The following is a 25,857-nucleotide window of genomic DNA, read 5'->3' on the forward strand; positions in this document are numbered from 1 at the left end:
CTTTGTTCTCAGATTGATGAAGATAAAAGACGTGACACCACCCAGAGACTTCGCCAAGGCAAATATGACAAGAAGGTAACCTGACTGATGTGTTCACGCTCACTTCCTTGGCTTAGGAGGGCTCTTTCTGTGAGGAGGTCGTTCCTTTCCAGAGACAATTCCACTTCCCCCAACCTTGCAAAATGGCTTGATCTTATGGAAGGAATAAGCCATTTATTCCCTATCAGGTTCTTTGCATTTTTCTTACTGATGGGACACAAAATATTAGACCCATGAACCTTAGCTGAGTCCAGAAGTGCAGAAGCAGAAACAGAGGGATCAGAAATAGAATACATATGGTACTGGGGAGATAAATAGATTAATGGAGGACAGGCCATTTACATGGCAATTCTTGTACATTAAGTAGAGCTATCTGCCTGCCTGAGATATATTCATGTTGAGTTAAAATCTACATCATTGACAGTTCTAAATATTTTCTATCTATTTTTGAAGGAAATATAACTCTGATACTTATTAGTTGATTAACTGAAACTCCAACAGTGAAACAGTAGGCAGGTGTTTCTGAAGTTTTTCTTTGTATGGACATTTCTTGGAAAAGAAGGATGAATTGCTGTTGTACTAAACCTGTGATTTTTTTCCCACTGGCATTTTTTCTTCAGGTGGTGATCCTAAAGGATCTCAAAAACAGCGATGGTAATTTCTCAGAGAAGCAAAAAATAGAACTGAACAAGGTAATGATTGCATGTAGCAACTGGACACTGCAGGGTGGGATGGAGCCTATGAATGAAGTCATTGCTTCCCACTGTCAGCTCCAACAGCCATATGCTTGTGCATGTTTGTGAGGTGGATGGGTAATGAATTCCTCAAAGGATATTACTTGATGAACTTTCTCTTTGTGTGTGTGATCTTATAACCAGTTCAGAGTCTGAATTGTAGGCCAGGGAATCTGAGGATGAATGAAGGAATTCATACTCTGTCATATGGCCTTGCTAAATACATTTTTATAGCTGATGCTAAAAGGCAATGCACTATTTTCATGCTAATTCATTAGTAGCAGAATGTTGTAGTTAAATCTTATTATTGAATGCCAAGTGCAGCTTTTAACTCTTCTGCTGACTTGTGCATAGAAACTCTTCCAACATGAGATGAATTTGGCTGCAGTACTGCATCTTTTTGGAATAGTTTTCCTTTTTACACAGCACAGCTATACTGTGAATTCAATAAGCTCTAAAAATACCTCAAACTAAACTACAGTTGTCTATATAAATGGGCAAGTCTGTAATACCATGCAGTGTCATTAAATTTTTATTACTTGCTCATTTGCTGATGGATTTGCAACATTCTGTCACTCATAATGGCTATTCTGGTCAACTGGGAGGTTTGAATAAGGAGGCAATTATGGAGACTAGTGGGCTCTGGAATTAACTTGTAGTATCCAATGGCAGCCACTCTTATCTCCCTAATCCAGAAGGCTCTGGAATGACAAATGTCTCCAAGTACTTCACTCAGTGTCTTAGTACACACTGGTTTAAAGGAAACTCATACATTTTATCAGGGCCTGAGATAAAAAACCACGTCATACAAGTATCCTTGACCTGTGTTTCTGTACTGACTATTGCTTTTAACAATAGATGCAATGTTTCTGCTCTAGCTCCTACAGATTGATTATTACAACCTGACCAAGTTTTATGGCACTGTGAAGATAGACACCATGATCTTTGGCGTGATTGAGTACTGTGAAAGAGGTTCTCTGCGGGTAAAGAATTTTGCAGGTCTCCTTCCATCCCAAAATTATCAAATTTCAAAATAAGAAAAAAATCCCTATCTCTATGTCTCTGCCCCTCATGCAGCAGCCATGGACTGAGGAAGTGGTGGCAGGTTTCTGGCTCCAAGTTTCCTTTCCCTTGCTTGGTTCTCTTCAGCCTTCCCTGGGAGCTGCTGTGGCTGCCATCAGTTTGATGGTTCTCACCAGTCAGAGGATGATGTGAGGCACAAGCAGGGCTCCGCACCTCATGTGAGGTACAGGCAGAGCTCTGCCCAGGCAACAGCAACAGGCAATATTTGTATTTGTCCCCTATTTGGGGCAAATAGGATATAACCTTTTCTTTGTTCTCCAAGCTGTAGATGCTGTCTCTGCTGATGCCCTTGTGGGCCCCACTGTGGCCACAGTGTGAAAGGATAGAGAAGATAATATATTCCATATTAATAAGGGACAAACAGTATGAGGCTGGAATATGGCAAATCCTGTGCTTTAAGAGACAATAGCCCTTAATTTTTGTTTATAAAAAGAAATGGTAAATTGATGCCTGGCAAAAAATAGTGAAAGACTTATGCTTTATTACTACCAATATTATTTCAGTGTTAATCATGAAGTAATCATGACATCAGCTCTTCTGCAGGCACACATTGTCTCTGCTTCTGAGTTCATACAAAGACTTTCATCAGTATCAGTGGTCTCTTGAACAAATTCACAGCAAGGCAGCAAAATAACTGTCCTATTTCTAGTTCTTTATACTGGCATACTCTTGGGGTTTTACTTTCAGCAACAGAAATCATAGTGGCTGGAAGAACAGCAAATGACTGGCACTATAAGATAAAGAAACAGTCTGCTTTGAACTTACCAGGCCATGAGTAAATTGGTAGGAAATGGACTGTGGGCATAAAACACAGAAATTCCTCTCCCTTCCTCTTGCACACCTACCCATTTCTGTCACAGTTATTTTGCTTTATTAAAGGCTCAGCTTTAAGAGCAAATTCACAATTTACCTTTACAATTACAATTAATTACAATTACACAAAAATCTCTTTCCTGGAGTCTCCACTTTTCTAGTTCTCTGTAAACCTAAAATAAATTTCATATTCCCTGTTTTCTCAGTCAATTCTTTCCTTAGTGCATGTAGTCCCTATAAAAAATGAAGGGCTACCTCTTCCAGATGCTGGTTGAAAGGCTGTGCGATTTAGGTACTCATAACTTCTGCATTTTCCCTGGTGTAGATTAGAACCATTCTTTTCTTCTCTTCACAGGATGTTTTAAATGATAAAATCTCCTACCCTGATGGCACATTCATGGACTGGGAATTTAAAATCTCCGTCATGTACGATATTGCCAAGGTAAGCAGGCTGCTGACAGTGCAGTGTTAATCAACCTGTCCTGTCTTGCAAAACTGAACCTCTGGAGAAGGGCAGCTTTCAAGGTGTTCTTTCCTTGATAAAGTTGTATGCCCTTCCACACTTTCCTCCTCTGGGTACAGGTATATGAGGTAGGAGGAGCCAGTGGCTCTGAAACTGAAGGAAGAGATATGGGCCAGAGCAGGTTTTGGATTATTTATAAATAAACAAATAAAGTATGTCCCAAATAAATGTGACCCAAAGATCAGAGGGTTGCAATCTGTTGACCAGTGGCTCTGATTATTACGGCTTGTGCAGTCACAAGACCTGTAAAACACACTGCTTTCAGGTAAGGCATACAAAGGAGAACTGTTTTTTCAAATGATGGTATTATTCTAATTTGTATCCAGATCAACTTTTTCTAAACAAACTGTCTATTTTACATCCTGATTTTCTCACTCACTAGAGTGAAAAACTGTAGTTTCTCACTAGAGCTATCCATCTCAGGCAGTGTGAGAGGGAAGAAATTAATCTTGTACAAAAACCAAGATTGTTTTTCAATAGCTTTCAACAGATTTTGCCTTTTAGATACTTGTGGTAGGAAGAATCAATATGCACAGTAAAGAAAATTCTGTTGTACATTAGACACTTGTATCTGTTTAGCTGGTAGTTAAGGAGCCTTTATAATTCACAAGTATAATAATTCATTATACCTCTGCAGGTAATGTAAAGAATTACATCTGCCTTTTTGGTAGTGCTCAACTGCTCTGCTCTTCCTGTTGCTTGTTTGCAGTTGGACAGTTCTCTCATTTCCCTACATGCATCAATTCAGATTTGGTCTCCACGATGAATGACTTCACTGTGTCTGTTCTAAAGAGATATTGAAAATCTTGTTCTTTATTAAAGTCCCCTTAATCCAAATTGTCACAGTTTGTTGGCCTTGTTAATGACTTTCAAGTTCAGTTAATGTTCAGCATTAAGTTTCATTTTAAATAGCAGCAGCGGAGTTTCCTTTCCTCCTTACAGCATATGAAAAACCAGGGTATTTTTTAACTCTTTGCGGTTCACCTTCAGATGTTACCTTAGCAAACAGGGACTAGTACTGGCTCTGTTCACATGAAGGAGAGAAAAATCCCAGTCCCTCTGAAGGGAGTAACAAAATTCCCAGTGACTGCACTGGGACAGGGATTCAAGACCAGTCATTCACTGCACCATTAGTAATGGTGTCTGAGGAGGGGTGGGTGGCCACTGCATCTGTTCTGTGGGATGGCTCCTGAGCATTATTAGCCATGTTAGTAGAGATGGTTCACAAAATCTTCCTGAAAACTTGTATGTACCTAGGAATATCAGGAAAATTACCATCATTTGGATGATCTTCCAGACTCTCTTATTCCTTGACCTGATACTGTGATGAAGCCTCTGGGACCTAGACATTTCCATGAAATTCTTATATTGCTTTTCCCAAACTTGCTTGCCTCCAAACCTCCAGGCACCCTGTCTATTTTCACTTCAGCAGTTTCTTGCTTTATATGATTCACTTTATGGCTCCAGCTCTTGTTCCTCTTATCTTAGTATCTGCCCTTTTAAAGTCCAGCCCCAGCTCTCCAGGCCATTAAAATCCCTATGACCAGCTCCTGCAGTTCCCTTGCCTTCCTTTTGATACGCTTCTCCCTTCCCACACCACCACTTTCCTACACCTTGCTTTTACCATTGCCCAAACAGTCCTCTTATTTCGCCTACTCTTCACCTGGCACAGAAGCTTCTGCATCAGTGTTTCTGAATAGATGTTGGATCGTTTCTATTCACTAGTACAGCTAGCCAAGTAGTCACTATTCCTAGAGCAGCCCCTAGTCCTCAGAGGAGGTGGGGTAAGCAAAGGGAAGCCCTAAATCTGCTCCATATCCTTTTTTTCCCTTTTGTTTTGCTATCTTTGCTGTCTTTAGGTCTGATTGTACCACCTGTAGCTACATGGATTTGGCTACATGTGACCAAAGAGCCCTAATGAAATGTCTGCTAAGAAAGAATTGCAGTAATCAAGCCTTGCAGTTCTTAGTGCATACAGTTGTTGCAACACTATCATTAAATGAGGGGCTGTTGCGGGATATTGTGCAAGGGACTGTAATATTCTTGCATTGTGTCAGGAAAAGGGTTCTCGGTGAGAACAAAAGCTTCAGAGATCCAGAACAAAGCTTACAAGAATGCCTCAAGGATTTAGGAGTACTGCACTGGAAGTCATTATAAATTTTGAAAGTCACATTGTCGGTTCTTAATAGGTTCTGTGTTCTCAGGTAGGTTCATAGGATAGTTGAAAGAAAAGAGAAAAAATTTATCAGCACATCTATAAGACTTCTGCCTCCAGAAATTGTTAACAAGCAAGCCCTGGTATAAGGAAATCAAAATTACCTTTGCCTGCTATTTGGTGCCAAAACTGATTGGGAATTCTGCTGTGGCAATGGGTATATTTCCTGGTTGATGAAAGTAGGAGCTAGAAGAAGGTGCAGCTGGAGGAAATAGGACCTAAAGCAGGCAAAACATCCTGGATATCTTCATCAGGGCTGCATGATAAAAGCTGCTTAATCAAGAAATGTGTTCCTTGGATATAGCCTGCACAGTCTCTCTAAATTTGCCATGGTCTAAATAGGTCCAGGATAACCAGTCCAACAACATTCTCCAGGGGTTGCATCCTTGTAGACTGCTTGTGTCTCAGACATACATCTACTGTGCCCAAAATTCAGCTCATGTCTCAGTGATTTCTTGTAGCATTTGCTGATCTGTTCCCAATTACAGGTACCTAGTATTCAGAGAGAAAACCCAGCATGTCATGACCACATGAGCTATGCAATCCTTATTAAGGTCTATCTACCAGTTATCATACAAGAGGATGAGCTATACATGTAGTAGTATAAGTGGAAGACCATTCAGAGAAGAAACTAAACAGATATGACATACCTGTTCTGGCCTCCACAGAATATAGATTATGCTTCATATATTGAGCTACAGGAAAGAGGGCTATAGAAAGAAAAACAATCAGCAGTATGTTACAAGTAGGTGTGAGCTTAAGTAGCTCAGAAGAGAGAGATGAAACAGAATAAATAATAGCAAGAGGGTGCAAATTAGCATTCTTCTGTTTACGCCCACTTACTAATGTTCTTTTCCTGCTATGCCTCAGTGCTGCCCCCTTCTCATGTATTGCAATGTATTTGAGCATCTTAGACTAAATAAGATAAATTCAGAAGTGATGAGTAAAAAGGGACAAACTACGCACCTTTGTACACCTGTGTGTTTTGTGAGTCAAGAGCCTGAATCTCAGACTTCAACTGAAACTGTATTGGCTGATACTCATGGTGCCCACTTCCGAGTTTAGCTCATGGATAGCTGATATGTATTGATTAGTACAGACAGAACCATAATCAGTCACGTCAGAAGAGACCTTTGTGATTGTTTAATCTGATCCCCTGCCTTATATAAGCCTTTGTGCATTATTTGACACCCTGTGCATTAACCCCTCTTTAGCCCTCTGCTTTGCAGAAGAGGATCTGCTGCAAGATTTCTGAATGAAGTCTCTGGTCTCTGGTAATCTTCAAAGATGATACAGACATAAAGATTAATTTCTCTCACACTTATGGTGTCCAATGGATGAACATGTAATTGGAAGCATTTTTTGTGTGTGTGTGACATTCCAACAAATCTGTACTAAATTTACCAAAAAAAGCATTTATTGCAAGTGAAATAAAAACTTCTGTGGGAGGAAATAAATGTTCATAGTTGTTTAATTGTGTTCTAATCTTATCAAAGCCTAAGATACTATGTCCGACTTTTGTTAAATAAGAGGAAGGATGGTCTTCCATGACATCATCTTTCTAATGATCTACCTCTTCATTTCTTACTATTGACTGTTCTTGTCGTCTTAGAAAGTCTTCTCTGTAAATAATTTTTGTTTCCCTCTGTGACAGCAAATTCTGATTTATGCATATTCTTTGCTGATGAAGGCCATTTAACTATTTGGACAGATACTACAGTAATACATCAGATTTTTGTTGAGTCTGGTAACAACTGAGTGTCTCACACATAGTCTTGCTTACTTTGTCTTTTATTATCAACCACAGGGGATGTCTTATCTGCACTCAAGTAAAACTGAAGTCCATGGTCGACTCAAATCAACAAATTGTGTAGTAGACAATCGCATGGTAGTGAAGATCACTGATTTTGGATGTAATTCAATTCTGCCTCCAAGGAAAGGTAAAACTAGTACCCAACTGGACTGTCCTTCATGATTTCCAACCCAATAGAATTTTCTTATATTCATAGGTGGGGATATTCATCCAGTAGGGCCTAATTACATCTTGTACACAGCACAAAACATACAAATGATTTTGTTTCATGTAGCAGTCATCAAACAAATCATACCTGAAAACACTGTCTTATCCTAAATAACACAAAGAAAGAGAATTATTAGCAGGTAGAGAAAGAAATTAGGCAGTGTAGGTGAGAAGGAAGGGAAAGATGAATTTTCAGCTTATAGTTTAGAAAACAGAGATTTCACATGAGGCTGAGATGCAAGAAATATTTTCAGCATCCAAGACCTTCATGCAAACAGCTCTCTTCAGCAGTAATGCTGAATTTGTGTGAAGGAAAAAAGGAGTTAACTACCACACGATCTTGTAACTGATCAGATGCACATTTTATCACAGTGTTTTGTGATTCAATTTAGACATTAACACCTGTGATTCTGATCATCCTTTAAAAAATTTTGTAATGATATGCAATGATAACCTTAATGTTTTTCATTCCTTAGGTAGGAATCTAGTACTATGTGTTCTATCAGACTGGAATAATTTTAACATTTTTCTTTACATTTTCTATTCATAGGACATTTCTGTAAAATAGAGCACTCCTTTCTACTCATCTTTTCTTTCTTACTTGATCTTAAGTGAAAAGACAGGTCATCTGAATCTGTATAGTAGAGCTTGTGGTATAATAAGCACAGTACTGTGCCATAACTGCAGTATATGATATGAGAAGAAACTGGTTGCAACTGGGTTGAAAGAAAATTTTTACATTCAGACACAAACATGCTCAAGAGTAGCAATGAGACCATAAAAAAAGAGTAAGAAAAGTGCACTGAATGTAAATGATCTATTCATTCTTCCTTTTACAAATTTTATATTTAAATTTAAATTATTATTACATCGTAATGTATTTGTCTTTTTTCATTGCTCATAAGCAGCCTCAAAATTTCTGGTTACTAGATTTCCTTCTTTGAAGAAAACTTACTGTTTCACAAGAGTTCTGCAGATTCGTTGTGGCTGGATGTTGCAGTCTGGTATTGTAACAGTCTTCAGGGTCACTGTGTTCAGGTCACTTATGATACATCACCAGCATGTCATAACAAATTGTCATACCATGGCAGTGTTCTGTTTTTGAGGTACAACAGTGCTTGTTGCATTGGAAATACAGATTAATAATTTTTGTCGCAAGAAAGTGGTTATGAGCAGGTAATACTACGTCAGGCTCAAAAGCACTCGAGAATGATTTAAATAGATTCGTGGTATCAAGGCTGCTGGGAAATATGACATCTTGTCTGACATCTTGTCTAACGAACTCCATGCATCTAGCTCAATAATTTATGTCTCAGTGGGGTTTTTTTTTATAGCTTCATCATTCCTTGGTCTTACACAGATGCATAGGCTATTTCTAAGAAGCACATGAAAAGAAGCTAATAAAATCAAGTTCATTGCTAATAACCATAATTTTCTGAGAGTTTTGAGGGTCTGCATCTACAGTGGAAATAGTAGGGTCAGCAAATCCCAGATAATTGAAAACTACCACATAAGAGGTTTATCTAACCTGTACTGTCAGCTTCTCAAGAAAAATGCTAAAGTAGGAAATAGATGGTACCAGTGGGCTCTGGGTTTAATATGGAAAGAGTAAAAGGAAATATCACTACAGCAAATGGATGCCGTGAGAAGCACAATTTTTCTGTGAATTCTCTCCCTTACCCCTTTATCTCATCCCCTGTTGTTATCTGGATCTTCAGACCTGTGGACAGCTCCTGAGCATCTCCGTCATGCTGATGTATCTCAGAAGGGTGACGTGTACAGCTATGGGATCATTGCCCAAGAAATCATCCTGCGTAGGGAGACCTTCTACACTGGACACTGCCAGGACAGCAAAGGTAAATCCACAAACTTCTCCATTGCAGCCTTCTGGGATGGTATAGCTGTAACGGGCCCATTTTCCACACTTTGTGAAAGGCACTGTCTCTGATAGCTGCTTGAACTGCTGCTTCTTTCACTGTGTGATGAATGAAGAGCCTATTTGAAGGATCTCACTGTGGGGGTGGGGGCAAGTATCCTTATTGTTTTTGTAAATAAAGTTTGCACTGAGTTTTCTTGCCCTCTCTCCTCCCTCCTCACCTTGGCTACAGCATTACAGAAGTTAACATTATACAATGCTGCCCAGACTTACTGTAATATTTAAAGGTCACAAAGGATATTCTATTATGAGTTGTGCACAACATATAATAATTCACTCAAATTAGGCATTGTAAATCAGCAGCATCAACACAGAACAACAAAATCTCAGCAGCATGACACAAGAACAGTTGGCATTTAAAAACTTGCAATTCAGACTTCATACAAGCCTGTCAAAATTAACTTTCATCATTTAACTTCTGTCAGAAAAAGAATCTCCTCCTGTAGTGCATCTATTAAACCCCATTTTGTGCATTTTGTGACATTGTTTCTGACTGGCTAACAGCCCAGTCAATGCCATTTCCCAGAATCCAGGCATTACTATATATTAGAACTGACATAAAAGCATGTATGGGTTTGGGATTTTCCTAGTAACAGTTACCAACAACAAGTTTAGATGTTGCCTTTACCTCTGAGTCATTCTGATAGATCCGCCTCACATTTGTTAAAACATCTAGAGCAGCAGCTGGACAACCTAATCGCTCTTTTCCTGAGTTACATTTGAGAATAACTTCTGGAGCATGTCCATTATCATACATTATTGCAAATCTGTGTTCATATTTGAGGAAACACAGTATTTCACATGACCAACTCTTTAACATAAATGTAGACCTAAAAGGGATTAGAAATGCCTATTCCCCTTCAAGCAAACTCTTCAGGACTTCATGGTTAAGATAAGGTAGAAAAAATTGTTTTTCTATTCCTTTTTCTTGGGAAGAAGCAAGCACAATCCTCATGAATGCAAGGATTTTACAAATATCACCAAAATAAATGGAGAAAGGAAAGACCAATTCTCTTCCTTGCTCATTTTGACTTGCAAAGCAAATCCATAGCAAACTACATTCTTTTAACTGTTTGTTGAGCAGCTGCAGTCTTTCTGTGTAATGTTAATAGGTATTAAGTTAGCCTCAGACACAGTGTTTCCGGGCTCTTCTGAGATGTGGTGGCATCCCCACTGCTCTTTGTTTGACTCTGGTCACAATATGGTTCCTTGTTTTAACTTTGACCTGTTTCTTCACACTGCATTGTTGCATTTAAAAAAAACCCGTACATTCAAATAGCATTAGGCTAATCCATTCAACTGAAGGAATTTTTAGCACCTCTAGGTGCTGTTGCTGGAGATGGTCACACGTATCAGCATGTTTAGTAAGACAGCAATAAACTTTCTGGGACTGAAGCCTGTTTGGCAAGTCTGGATTCAATACAACTTTTAAAAAAATCTGCTTTGTTAACTTCAGTTGAAATGTTTTTCATTCAGTGAGGAGATTGTTTTCTCCCCAATGCTTTTTCCTTAAAAAGCATTAGTAGCTGTCTAAGATATATATTGCTGTTCTAATGGCTTTTGGTATTATTCTTGATTTTTGATTATGCAATTTGAATAAATGTGTTCAGCCTAGTTTCAGCAGTTCATCATGTAACAGAAAGGAATGAGTGTTATTATATATTGCTGAAGTGGCTCCTCATTTAAATGTCTGGATTCCTTCCATTAGCCAAGATGAGGCCCAAGAGGGTGGGCCATACTTACTCAAACACCTTTGAGTTTTGTTTGTGGCATCATCTAACTTTGGAAGAGAGTAGTCAAACTTGTGGTGACCATTAATTTATAAATATCTAAGATAAAAAGAGGGAAAAGAATACTGAATTAGAGTCAATTACAATGGGCAAAGAAATGTCCCTCTTGCATGTTAGATTCATTTGTTTTTTAAGTCTACTGAAGAAAGTTTTTCAATGGCTAGGCTATCAAAAGTTAATCTCTGCAAGTTAGAAGACATGATAGTAATATTTCAGGACAACTGATACAACTGCTTCTCCAGGACTTCATTGGCAACAGCAAGGACTGTGTTCAGATTTTAAGAGTTGTTTAAAAAACCCTGTACCTAGCCCCCATCCACTAATTTACGAAAATTAAACTCAACTTCCTGGTATTCATCCAATTTTCTCAACTTGCAAATATCTATCAATCAACTCAACATACAATAATATTGCTAGTAATGACAGAAAAAAGTCTCACAAATATGACAGGCATACAGAACTTGATTACTAATGCACAGAAGTAACTAGGTCGTAGTCCTCTTCACTGACTTCTCTGTGAGACAGCTGTTAGGCCAGCTCGTTGCTCCACTCTCACTACTCAGGACTGAAATCTTGTCACATACCAAAGCTCAGTTCAAGCTGCCTCCTTGTTCCACTACTTTCTGCCACTGGCTAGTCGCAGTGTTGCTAATAGTTGCTCTTACTTCCACTCTCAGGTGTGCGCACAGCATGAAAATCCAACACATTCCTGTTGCACACAAGTTTTACACAGGTTCTTCTGTCTCTTAGTCCACAGAAGACCTCTTAGCAGTCTCTCCACTACATGGCATTTGGGAAATTCAAGTCTCCTGCTCCTTCTCTAGTCTGTAATTTCTATACCACAAAGCTGGAAGCTACTGCATCTTTTTAGAAGATCATGTAAACTTGGCATGCTTAGGCATCCCTAGGTGCCCTACACTTACACATACCATCACGATTACAAATCTTCCTCATCTTGTTATATGGGTCCTTCATTAAAATTGTCTCCCAAATATAATCAGACATTATCAATAAATGTGTTTTATGCCTGTTCACGGATCCTTTCTGTTTCTCTTTCTCTTCCCCAGCGGTAAAAAATTGCTTCTCTTTTTTAACTCCCTCCCTCTTGAGGTCTGGAGGGGAAGGACAAAGAGATTTTACTTTAGCTCTCTCTTACTGTGCTTAAATTGAGTTGTGCAAAAGCATCCTGCATTCTGATGAGTTCAGAATCCAAATACATTTCATAGAATGGATTTCATTAATAAGAGTACAAATGAGCTAGCAAATGCAGTGTTTTTAAACCATATACATTAATAGCCTAGTTTTAAGGAAGCTGAGCATCTGCAGGATGGTTTGAACTGCTCTGATGAGAGTTGTATGTCTCCACACTTTTGATCAAGTCACAATGGGCTTTTCACATTGTTTTTTACTATAGCTATACTTCATGCTGCGAGGCACACTAATAATGCCTAGTGTTCATTTGGGAAGATGCCATAACTATGTCTACCGTGACCAATAAATACTCGTGTACATTCCTATTCATTTTGCTTTCAGGGGCCTTCAAGCCAGCCAGTTTTGATCTTGTGCAATATGTTTAGAAAAGCTTCAAAGTTGAAATTCACATAAAAATGAGGGAACTGTCTTCAAGACTTCTGTTTGTACAGTAACTCATAACATCATAGGATGCTATCCACAAGGAATGTTCTTCTTATGGTTTTTTTTTGTTTAAAACTTTGCATCTTTTTCCTGTGTTAGAGAAACTCTACAGAGTGGAGAGTGGCAAAGGAGTGAAGCCTTTCCGACCAGACCTGTCCTTGGAAACAGTGGGAGAAAGACATGTGGAAGTAAGCTAATAATTAACCAAGGCATTTTCTGGGTGAAGGGAGGAATTCCTGGCCAGACTAGATCTCATGATCATGGGAGGATGAAAATTATTCACATTTTATGCCAAATGCCCTAACCTCATGGGAAAAAATGGTATTCTATAATTGCTACCAGTGAAATGAAATACAGCTCATGAAAACTATTTCACTGAAAAGAAATGGATGCTTATATGGTGCCACTCTTCTGACCTATTTTAGATATTTTTAAGAATCACACCTCAAATATACCTCTCTCCACTGATTATATAGCACCTAAGGCTTCTTGCTCAGGTGAAAAGGTCTGTATTGTAGACATCCACATATTTAGTAATGAACCCGAATCTTTTTGGCTAAATCTCCAGTTTTAGAAAAATCCCAAACTTAGGATATTGTATATATAATTACCAGAGCATTTATCTCCATGTCAATAAGTGTATCTGGCACCAGCTGCAAGATTGGATCAATTTTCTTGCTTTTCCTTTATGTACTGCAAATTCAAGTTAAGATCATGTCACAAGTCACCACAGAGTTAAGTTTGAGATGTCTGCAGTGAGTGTCCTAACCATAGACCCAAACCAGTTAGTCACACGTTTTAATATGTTGCCGGTCAAGCGTAACCGGATATTCCCTAATGAACTAGTGCTGTTCAGCACCATTATCCTTCCATATCCATTACTCAGGTGGACTTTCCTTAAATTTTTGTTTGAAGGTGTATACACTAGTGAAGAGCTGCTGGGAGGAAGATCCAGAGAAAAGGCCTGACTTTAAGAAAATTGAGAGTACTCTGGCTAAAATATTCAGGTGAGCTCAATTTTTAAGATGCTCCAAACTTTTTAAGAAACTCCAAGCTTTTTAAGATGCTCCTCAATCAGGAGCTCAATTTTTAAGATGCTCCAAACTCCTCCTAAGTGTTAGAAAGCTTACATTTTAAATGTGTAAGATGATGTGATTATGATTCAGTGGAAGAATGGAGTGTCTTCACTTAGATCCTCTATTATTCTTTGACAGAAAAGTAGGCAAGCACGTATATGTGCATGTGTGTACATGAGCATCTATGCATGTATTAGCTGAATGAGTGTAAGAAAGATGATCACCATACCTCAAATTGGTACATTGTGAAAGTAGCAAGCTGGATAATTAGAGATTTAAACCATTCAAGTAATTCACCCCCTGTCTCTAGTCAGGAGTTGAATAGTGACTCATGTCATCTAAGTTTCAGGAAATGAATTCACATAAATGTTTGGAGGATGATTAGAAAGTTTGGATGAGCTGGGTTGTGCTATAAATGAGTTTGTATGGTCCTGAATTAAGCTGACTAGAAGTGTTGGGTTGTAACTCACCAGAAGAATTAATTACAGGGTTTTGTTGGTATAAAGTTCTGGGATAATAAGGGCCATAGCTGGATAAACCCTGTGCGGTTATACAGGCCTTTCACCTGGCCAGCGCTGCATTGCTCCTACAGAGTTTGTTCTGAGTTAATTATTTCCATGTCCAAACAGTGAGCTTTTAATCACTTCTCTTGGGAAATTGCTTCCCAGTTTTTAAAGCCCATCAACAAACCCCAACAGTACTCACATTTTACACTTCACACGTGCAGAAGGACAACTGCATTATGCATAACTGAATGCATCAGTTGAATAATGTTACTGCAGCTGAATAGAAAGACATCCTGGTTCAGCTCCTAAGCCTCCATCCTACAAAAGCAAAGAGGCTGCCTCTTGCCACATGCAGCACAGTGTTCTCCTCATGAGGCTTCTAAGATGGTTCATCTCTGACATAAAAATTTGTTTAAAGCTAGAGTGGTTTTAAAGTCCAGTTGGGTATAATACTAGTCCAACCCTCCCAGTCAGTCTGGCCCCATCTACTTTCAGACTGCTTTGGTGAGCACAGGCCGCCCAGACTAACAGGAGTTATGAATGGCTTGAGCTACCATAATTCTGGAGTCTGCAGGATCTTGTGGGCAAAACTAGTCCAGAGGCTGCTGACTGTTCCATTGAATTGTTCTGTCTTCTACACAGGCAGCCCCAAATTGTCTTAATCCTCTGGTTTAAGTCTCTACCTGAATGCTAAATGCAATTTTCTACCTACTACCTCTAGCTTCCTCTCAGTATTGCAGCTTGTCAGTTACCTTTTACAAATAAATGTTCATGGATTACCCAAGGTACCTGGAGATGACAATACTAGCAGGGCTAGGTGATTTAGGGGTGCTTTAAGAATTAAAAGCTCCAAGTGACAAGCATGGATCACAGACTTTCAATTCATATACATAAGCCCTACAAGCAAGAAAAAGGATGATGCACTTGAGACACTGCATTCTAACTACATGGAAGTCAAACACTGGAGAAGTTTTCCATTGCTCCTTTTTTACCTCTTTTTTGCCTCTCTCAACAATGGGCTTCCATCAACCTTTCCTGCTGGCTCCTGTATATTTCTGTTATTTGCAGTAACTACCATGGCCAGACCAATGAAAGCTACATGGATACCCTGATCCGGCGACTACAGCTGTATTCCCGGAACCTGGAGCACCTGGTGGAGGAAAGAACAGAGCTGTACAAAGCAGAGCGAGACAGAGCAGACAGACTTAATTTCATGTTACTTCCAAGGTAACTGGCCAGGAGGACTTTCATGGGCATTTTATTTACATATATCACCTGATTCTTAGAGAGTGGGGGTTGGGTTTAGTATTAATCTTCTATTTCCTTCCCCTCTAAGCTGATCCTGCTAGGGAGGAAAGAAGAAGCAGCTGTCCCTGAGGTCTCCACCCTATGGTGGAATTTCATGCCAGGATGGTACTGGGACCCATTATCTTCCTCAACCTCTCTTCACACAAAGGATCCCCCTTTCCAGCACAAACCTCTTTTTCACTGCCTTACTGGGAACACATAGATCTATAGTGGTTCCACATGACAGAGCTCTACTCTGCTCCAGCACCTTGCTATGTAGAAGGAGTGTCTCTGACTGGAGAGCAGGAGCGAAGTCCAACTTCAGGCTGGGGTTTAGCAATGTAACAGAGGGGCTGAGGTAGGCTGAACTATACTGGGCCAGACTGGGCTAGATAGATATTTCAGAGTATGGTATAGGACAAGTATTGTTGATATTATAATACTGGTAATACCAGTAATTTAGGTATTGCATACATCTGGAATAGTAAAACTATTCTGATATGTCATTACTAGTTTCAAGGGTATTTAAGTAGTCATTTTATGACTCATCTTAAAAAAAAAAAAAAAAGTCTGTTCAATCCAGTTTGGGGGAAATTTGAAATGATCTGGCTGTGCAGACTGTGAGACAAGGAATACATGTTTCCTTCCACTCCATCTTGTTCCTACCACTCTATTACTGCCTTACTGTACATGGAGCACAGCATTGTGCAACACCTATAATTTTCTGGGTCTTTTTTATTTTCTTGTAATATCTACACTAGGAACAGATACATTCCTGGATTTAGAAATGCAAGAAAATGAAGGTCCCTCTGAATAGATATGGACTATCGTGGTATTGAATTTTTATTCCATAAAATTATCAGACTATGATATCTGAAATCAGGATGAGGTGATGGAATTATCAGGATGAAATTACTTCTGCATAGGGAAACAGAAAAATATGTCTGTTCTTACTTATTCTGTGGGTAGAATGTAGATCTCCATGTCAGAAATTTCAGAATTTCAGCTTTAAATTTGACTCAATATCCCTATTTCTGACACTAGCCAAGAAGCTCAGTTGCCTGTGCCTCATGGCTATTAATACACTTGGATTTTGTAAGGCTGTAGCACATTAATTATCATTAGTAAGTGCTTTGAGGTTTCTGCCTGAAAGGCATTATGGGCATCTAAAATGTGACGACGGTGGCAGTTTTCAGCAAACTATTTGATGTTTCCTACACAGAAAGCAATGATGTGGTTGGGTTGCATGAAAAAATACCTTTAATAATAAACACTGCTGATCTGTCTTCCTGCCTTCTCTATTTCCACAGGCCAGTAGTAAAGTCTTTGAAGGAGACTGGCCTGGTAGAGCCAGAGCTATTTGAAGAAGTCACTATCTACTTCAGTGACATTGTTGGCTTCACCACTCTCTGCAAATACAGCACTCCTATGGAGGTGGTAGATATGCTGAATGATATCTACAAGAACTTTGACCACATTCTTGACCATCATGATGTTTACAAGGTGATTAGCTCCACACTTTTGCTTAGTTAACAACCAGGGGACATACAAATCAAATGTGGTGATGTGGAGGATTTGGGAATCTGCCTTCTAGGCAAAGACAAAAGAGAGAAAACCAGGTCAAGATTACCTCATTTCAATATGATTTCAGTGTGCCTACTTATACCAAATTTTCTATACTCGGTGGTCACAGATTCATTAACTGGAATGCTGGGTACAGTTATAAACACTCAAATATCAAAAAGGTGTCAGCTACCTTAAACTAATCAATCCTGCTGTCCAGGGAAGAAATGTTTAATCATGAACAAGGGAATCAGATAAAACCTTTCTGCTTTTAACTAAATATGTAATTTGCTATGTCTGCAGATAGTGAGTTCTACTTTTGTTTCCACAGGTGGAGACCATTGGTGATGCTTACATGGTGGTGAGTGGTTTACCAAAGAGGAATGGCAACCGGCATGCAGTAGACATCTCCATGATGGCTCTGGACATTCTCAGCTTCATGGGATCTTTTGAGCTGAGACATCTGCCGGATCTGCCTGTTTGGATTCGCATTGGAATTCACTCTGGTATGCAGTAATGCTAGATCAACATTGACAGTGTTGGTACCTTGTTTTTGAACAGAGTAGACATCCACAGAAGATCTGGTAGTACATCATATGCAGCTGCTCTTCTCATGAAGAACCAGGTTGAAAACAATGTAGCTGGAGGAAGAGCAACAGAAGTGAATAAACCACTGGTTTTCTTCCTTGTATTGAAACAGCCCATTCCCATTCATTCACAGCTTAAGTCAGTAGCCAGGTAGAGCAACCGCCATTGTTCCTGGTATTATTAAGTCAGTTGTATCAAATAAGAGTTTGCAGATTGCTCCTCCCTGATCAAAGTGAAGATCAGCCATGGCCAGCTGTACTTGTTTAGCCAAAAAATGCAGTCCTGTGTTTTATGCTTTTGGTGTCAAAAGTTCTGTCAAGCCTATGTGGGAATTAATGTTTTAATTTATCCATAAAAGTACTTTTTATCAAAGGAGAACTGCAGATAGCTCAACAATCCCAAGTACTTTGAGAAATTTTATCTTTTTATTTCTGCCTATTTCAACAACCACCTGAACACCAGCTGCCAGGGGAGGAACATATCAGTGAAAGTGACTGAGGCACTGGGAAACTGCTCGAGGTACCACAATGCATCCCACCATAATGAAGTTTATTCTCTTTTTCTCTTGCTTCCATAACTGACAGTTAGTAACTCTACATTTTTCTGCACAGAAATTGTGTTTAAACACAATTAACACTGTGCAGCTGTGTCCTTTTTATGCTCTTATTGGACTATGCAAGACTAACAGAGCTAGGCTTGGTTTGGAGTGGAAGGGGAGACCACTAGATACTTTGGGAAGTGAGGTACGGATATTGCCACTGGTGAGGAACGCAGAGCTCCAGCAGGCATTGCACTGCTCTGCAACAGTGAGATACCATCCAAAGGAATAGTCTCTTGATCTGCCTTTTTTCATTCTCTACATCCCATTTGTAGGTCCATGTGCAGCTGGTGTGGTTGGAATAAAAATGCCTCGTTACTGTTTGTTTGGAGATACGGTGAACACAGCTTCTCGGATGGAATCCTCGGGCTTGCGTAAGGATGTAGTTTTAGCTGTCAGTGTAACAGAACCAAAGGCCATTAGTTAGTTTGTGACCAAAGTGTCTGTTTTCAGCTGAGAACAATTTATTATCAGCTTGAAGAAGTTTTAAAGATGAATAACCCCTATTTGTTTTGATTACCAATTATTTCACTGTCTTCCTGGGCAATGAAGGGTTGTTCCTTGTTCATGCTTCAGTGCTGGTAACAGGGAGTATATAGGCTGGATCACTGGCTGAGTTCCTCTGGAAGATATGATACTTATGTGTCTGGAATTTAATTTTACTCTATGAATTGTAGATTTTAGTTCAACTTAGAATTGTACTACAACTTTGTTGTGTAAATATGCTGACTGTGTATTTTAAGTTGAAGCAATTATTTCTTCAACGTCACCATTAGGGAACAGTGCCAAGAGCCAGTTTGTCTTCCTTCTGCCCCGTGTCTTCACATGACCATTCTCTATATAGGTCGCTCCCAATTATTCTTTTCCCTTTTGGCATCTAAAAACTATGGTCACCTGTATTTCAGATCAATGGCTGTACCAGCTATTCCTCCCTAGATACAATGCTATGTACTGAAGTCAAATTTTTCATACAGCAGTGTAATTGATTCTCATTTAATTTGACTCTTAGAATTTATGTTAATAATAATAGAAGAAGCTTTTCCTTAGCACCAGTTTTCACATGTACTTAATATGACTATGTGGTACGTTTCCAGATTGAGCTTTCATTATCTGTTGGTTTTGGGGTGTTTTTTTTTAGCTTTAAGAATTCATGTAAGTGGTTCCACTATTAACATCCTGAAAAGAACAGACTGCCGATTCCAATATGAAGTGAGAGGAGAAACACCCTTGAAGGTAACCTTTACCATGCATATGCATGAACACAAAATAGAGGGATAGTATAAAAGTATTATATAGCTGAGAGTACCCCACAACTTATTTAACAGCTGGGGACCAAGGGTTACAGATCAATTGCTATCACAGTCTCTAGTGGCTGAAGACACTTCTATAAAAACAGTGTAGGCAATAAAAAGCTCTCTGTAAGTCATAAATTAAAGCAACATAAAGATGTGGAAAATAAATGAAACACACCATTTGTAACAGAAAATTGCAGAGTCAATTAATCTGATGGAAGGGAAGCTGAATCTATTGTTAATTGGCTCACGCTCTGCTATCTGACTGTCTATCTACCAATTCATTTGTTTCAATCTATTACACTTGGCAGATGTCTGTACTTGGGAGGTGATGGCAGGCAGCACAGCTCATCTTTCCCAAGACATGTGTTTCAGGTCATGGAACAAGGCAGCGGGTGTGCATTATCTCTCCCATTACTCTTCTTCTCACATCTGATTTTTAATCCTTTGCTGTAGCGTCAGTTACTGAAAACAAAGACAAACATGGCAATATGTAATACAGTATTATTTACAGGAAATTGCATTCTAATCCTGAAATCTCTTCTTTGTCATACATATTTAGGGCAGAGGAACAGAGATTACCTATTGGTTGACGGGTACTGAGGACAAGAAACACAATCTCCCAACACCTCCTCCTGGGTAAGATGGTCTTTATATGTGAAAAGGGAAGAGAAATCCTAGTCTTTGTGCTTTATCCACCACTGTTCTGCCCTGGCACTTGTGGTTTTTTTATACCACTCAACTTGCCTCCAGCAGTTAAAGGCTTAACAGTGTATGTGCATATAAACATGTGCAAATACTCATGACATGGGACTATGCAAGTGCTGAAGGTTATTTGTATATATAAATGCTTAATGGGTTCATTTCCTTGGAAAGGAAGTAAGACAGGACAAGTTGCTGATAAGTGAAAGAGATGGACAAAAAAATGAAAAATGTGAATACTCCCAAAACTTTAGTCCTAATGTCACCTCTGTGTGTCAGTACAGTGAGAGGATAACCGCAACTGAATATGCAGCTCTCTGTTATGCCTGTGAGGTCTTGTGGGGAAATTTGTAGGAGGAATGAAACTTGCAGGTTTTCGAGCAGTATTCTGCTAGAAGAGATGGACAAAGTTACTGTAGTGTTGCACAGGTATAAAGTCTTTAAAAACTGAGCAAAAGCTTACTTTCTATCACATAAGAGTTATCAGGAAAAAAAAATATGAGATTGATGTCCTGGAACTGAGCTATCATTTTGCATTAGTATTGAATAAAATACAGTAATAGTGGAAGTATTGTTTTTGAGAAACCATGCAAAATTGAAGTCAGGATAAATGGTTGTGTTTTTTTCATGTGTATTTCACATATGAGTACTGCATTATTTCCTGTAAACTCACTAAATGTGGAAGTTCCTCACTTTCTCCTCTAAGTGAGAATTTGCTTCCTTCTGCTTTGAAATTACAGTGTTTCAGTATAACTTGAAGCAATTATAATGCAAATTGTAATTTGCCAGATATATTGGGATCTCTTACGGTGAAAGGCATAAGTAAATGTTATAGACTACTTCTATTGCAGAAGTTTTGAATCTTACACAACATGTTCATTGCACAAATAAAAATTTCTGCCCATTTATTCCCATCTACCTAAGAGAAAAAAGGAAGCTAAGAAAAAGAGGAAGGTTTTCTCAGGACATTTTCAAAACAGAAACAGTCAAACTTTTAATCTGCTACAGAATCTCATGGACTTTGATTTTTTTAAATGGAAGATACCAGTGTTTGTCTCTGGACTGAGCAGGAAATACTGTCAAGCCTACTTTTGTGGTACATCTCTTCTGTAAACTCAGAACTTTTTTTTTTTTTTTTTTTTTTTTTCTGGAATTCAACTATTGAAAGTACCTCTTGAGCTGAATCATTGTGGTCACTGATGTTTTTGTTTTCAATTCGTCATATAGGCTGTAACTGATAAAATTGCCCCTTAAAATTGTCATATGTGGGTTATTCCAGCAAAAGCCAGACACACTGCGGAAATTTATGAAAAAGTGGCAGCTCTGTTACTGAAGGCCATCTGAAGTTGAATAGTGGAAGTGCTGGTGCCAGTTATGGTGTTGAGAGCTAGAACAAATTTTGATTGGGAGTGAATCTAGTTCATGTCTTCCTTTTCATGCAAATCATCATAATTTTTTTTAAGGTTGATAATGACATGGCTACAGACTTCCTGTGCAGAGAACTAATCCATACTATCTGAAAAAATCACATGGAAATCCTGAATCTATTCCCAAATCCAGAACATAAATTTGGGTCTACTCACACTTTTCATCAGCAGCATGTGAATGTCATTAACACAAACACGGCATAGAAATGTTTAAAAACCACTGAGGATCACTAAAACTGTGTGAATCACTGCATTTTTTTTTTTCATCCTATTGCTTTCAGGGAGAACCAGGAGCAGTTACGACGTGACTTAGAAAAGATGATAACCAATGCTGTTCAGAAAAGGGAGAGTGAAGGATCCAAGACACAGGAACTTTCACAGGTAGCTAGCTACCAAGCAAGTTCCCTGGAATACCTGCAACTGGTCAGCACAGAGAATTCTGCCACATATCTTTAAAACTGGATGTCTAGTATGACTCAAAAAGCTGCAGCAACTCTCTGGACTACTTCATGTGAAGACTGGAGGCTTATGCTCTCAGCTAGAGGAGAAAGAAAATACCTTTTCAAGCATCCTTTCTACCATCTGACTTGCTACCAGTAAATCAAACCTCTCTTCATTGTAACATTGAAATTGTTGGGTGACTTCAGTAGGGCACATGCAGCCTGATTTGAGGTAAATGAAAATATCTGCACTTGAGTCTGGAAAATATTTTTTTTTGTTTTGGTTAGTTTTTTAAATGTGATAGCCTGTTCAATAATCCACTTCTGAAAATATTCACAGCAAAACCTTAATTTGTCATGATTTTTAAATGTTGTATTTAATTTGTATTTTTTATTTGAAGAAAGATTTTCTGTAATATATTTGAAAATAACATTAAACAGATGTAAATCCTGGATATGTTGCCATTTTGCTGCTTCTATTGTTTTCCTCTGTGTATCACATGTTTTGTTTAATCGTTGACTTTGTTCAAGAGGCAACACTTCTGTTATTTATCTTGGGAGATTACTCCAGAAGTTATATGGTTTCTAAAGCTTATCTGAATCTCTTGGGCATGCAAAATGAAACTGGAAGTCTTGCAAAATCAGACACTTTCATACTTTTCTCTACTTCTGCTTCTGCCCCCAAACCAGAAGTGCAACAGAAATGAAGGAAACAAATTTATCTGAATTTCTTAAACCTCAGAAACTTTCAATTCAGCTTTTGGATGAAGTTTCACAACCAGGCAGAACTCAGATTTTACTTTGATGACTTACTCATTAACTGACACCATGGCATTTATATTAATAAACAGCTTTAAAAAGCAACCAAAGCAGAGGGGATGCACATAAAATAAAATCATCACTCACATGAAAAAATAGCAACTAGCGAGTGAAACTTTTGCAAAGGTATGTTGTGCATTGGTGGCTTTCAAAGCAGAGCTACTTCTTTCACCATTGTCAAATATAGGTCAGTATTCAAAGCATAAAACTTGGTGCAAAATAATTCTTCTATGGTTTTGAACAGTGTTTTTGTTCAAGTAAACAAATTTTCAAAAAGAGCAAACCAGCTGCCTGTGTTTTTCTTTTGTCAAACTGGCTTTGTAAGAACATGCACACAAAAACCAGAACAACCTAGGTGTAAATAGACAGATATGAAGGTCAAAGATTCCTGGAAAAATGAAATCAGGAGGTACTGTAGGGCTTACACTCTTGCCTAATGAATGCAAATTCTTACACTCAGGAACATGATATAGACAGAAATAGCAGACAACATATAACCAACAGCCACAGCTTTCAGATCGTATGTAACCAATCTTAAACTTGGACTGGTATTAATGACCATACCATTACTTCTTTGGTCTGCGTCCTAAGGGAAGTGTTGTTTGGGATGAGGATAGAAAAAAATGCCTGGTATTCTAAAACTGATATGTATTAAGAAGACCACCAGTACCATAAAAAAGTATAAAGTCTGCTATTTCCTGCCCTGTGGTGTCAATCAACAAGCTTTTTCTCTATGCATTCTTGGGTGCAACTGCTGTGCTTCTTGGCACCACTGGACTATTCTAGTTGCTGTATCTGATATGCTCAGCAAGCATAGCTGTAATGCAGTGACAAGCACTGGACTCCTCAGGCCTGAAGAAGCTCACTACTACTTAAGCAGAGCTGCTCTTTGAAGTGATGCAAGTCTACTCTTAAAGAGGAATTTTATGGGTTCCATCCTTTCCACCTCTGAGAAACATTATTTTAGAGCAAATGTCTGTGGACACTGAGACAATTAATTTAAACAGTGTTTAGCTTTCAGTAGCCCTTTTCTGCATTCTTCAGGTCATAAATTTAATATAATTCTTTGAAGATAGATAGTTACCTCAGCAATGAGTTGATGGACCCACCTTCTGGTAGGTTTGTTTTCTACATGGATCTGTCCCTGCCCATATCTGTCATGCATACATCACAGTAAAATAAAATTTGACTACTTTTTAAAAATTTGCTCCTGGTTTCTGGTTTGAATCTTAGGTTTAATGTTTTACCACTGCATCTTGTTACCAAATGTTAGATTGAAGAGCCCTCTACCATCAGGAATCTGTCACTGAAGGTCCAGTCAACTCTCCTGTTTGGTTTTTTTTTAGGCAGTGAACTCTTATATTAAAAACGTAGCGTGAGATATAATTTTGTTCTCTGAGTGGAAAGGATTTTTGCTCCACCATCACCATTCATTTGAACTTAACTCACACCAAAAAAAAAATTCTGTCAATCCCTGGGCTGGGTGTATGTGGGAGTGAATCTTTCCAAATACAGACTCCCCCGTTGCCTCCATCTCAATTTTGTCATCTATCTGCACTCCTCTCTGTTTCAGCACTGTGTATTTGTGCTTTTTATCCTAGTTTGCACATGACTCAAATTCCTGGCCATGCCCATCACTTGAACACAGACAATCTTGTTTTAAATATTTATTTTTTTATATTCCTGTGGTAACCCTATTATAGAGAATTATATGGAAAATATAGTTTTGTATTTTACTTAGCCAACACAGTGAAATTTTTGGAAAATTTTTTTTAAAATATTCCTCCAAAGCAAACACAGTGGTCATTTGTAATTAGACATTTAAGAGTTGTTTTTCACTGGGGGAAAAAAAAAAAAAAAAAGTAACAGTGTTTCATCCTTCTCTCTTAGTGAAAAGTAGCCCAGAACAAAACAGGGATGGGTATGGAAGGATCCCTGCAGCTGGCAGTAGTGTTACAATGCTCTTACCCTGGGCTTGAGGCCAAGTCTTGCTATTTGGCCTGAACTGGTTGGCATGTGATCTTGTCATATGAGGCTATTTTACAGGCACCAGTATCAAATTTAAACTATCTTAAACAATCATAAAATCCTAATAATGGCAGTTTTAAGACACTGGTAGAATATCCAACACCCGGTGAGAAAAGGCAGCATCTCAAAATGATCTGAATCATGGGGGCAGGGGAAGACCCCCCAGGAAGTTGTCCCTATCTACAAACCCCAGGAAAAGGACCATCGCTTGGCTTCTCCGCTGGACAAGTGCAGCAGTTGTTCTTCTCAACAGGGCCAAAATCTGCTCTTCATCTTAAGTAAAATGCATAGTTTGGTAAGACACTACACAAGTCCTGTTGCTTTACAGGGGCTCTTCCTGATAAACCTTTGCCCCTTTTCGGCCGATCACCCTCGGCAAGCCCAGCGGCCCAACAGCTGCCAGCATGGGCCTCCCTCCTGCCTCCTGCCGTATGGGCCAGCCAGCGTGGTGGCGAGGCCCGACCTCGGCCTGGAGTGAACCCCACATCCTGGCAGGCCTTGGGGGCTCCGAACAAGCGCCAGGGTCAAAACAGTGCCAGGGCCCTGGGCTTGGCACCCAGCAAGACGCCACACCTTCCCCAGCGCCTTCTGCCATCACACCGGGCTGTGAGGCGGCTGGGCGCTGAAGGCAGCGTGCAGGCCGGGCCGGCGGCCCCGGGCCCGACAGCCGCCCCGGGGTCTCTGCCGCGGCACTTCGGGCGGGAAGCGCGGTGTGAAAAGCGACCGCCGTTGCCGGCACCCCA

General features: G+C 39.2%; 1 protein-coding gene across 1 annotated transcript in view; it reads left to right on the plus strand.

Moving 5' to 3' along the window:
- GUCY2C (guanylate cyclase 2C) overlaps window positions 1-22,283 on the plus strand; it is a 53,281-nt gene extending 30,998 nt beyond the window's left edge. Inside the window, exons 13-27 of the mRNA XM_026868584.1 lie at window positions 13-75; window positions 660-731; window positions 1,652-1,756; window positions 3,025-3,111; window positions 7,215-7,347; window positions 9,146-9,283; window positions 12,888-12,976; window positions 13,704-13,795; window positions 15,439-15,597; window positions 16,968-17,160; window positions 17,552-17,726; window positions 18,682-18,780; window positions 19,545-19,639; window positions 20,261-20,337; window positions 22,109-22,283. Coding sequence (XP_026724385.1) covers window positions 13-75; window positions 660-731; window positions 1,652-1,756; window positions 3,025-3,111; window positions 7,215-7,347; window positions 9,146-9,283; window positions 12,888-12,976; window positions 13,704-13,795; window positions 15,439-15,597; window positions 16,968-17,160; window positions 17,552-17,726; window positions 18,682-18,780; window positions 19,545-19,639; window positions 20,261-20,337; window positions 22,109-22,283 — 1,752 coding nt within the window. The remainder of the gene's footprint in view (window positions 1-12; window positions 76-659; window positions 732-1,651; window positions 1,757-3,024; window positions 3,112-7,214; window positions 7,348-9,145; window positions 9,284-12,887; window positions 12,977-13,703; window positions 13,796-15,438; window positions 15,598-16,967; window positions 17,161-17,551; window positions 17,727-18,681; window positions 18,781-19,544; window positions 19,640-20,260; window positions 20,338-22,108) is intronic.
- Window positions 22,284-25,857: the final 3,574 nt, after the last annotated feature.

Source organism: Athene cunicularia (genome assembly GCF_003259725.1).
Source record: "Athene cunicularia isolate RWA chromosome 1 unlocalized genomic scaffold, athCun1 chr1_part2, whole genome shotgun sequence".
NCBI lineage: Eukaryota > Metazoa > Chordata > Aves > Strigiformes > Strigidae > Athene > Athene cunicularia.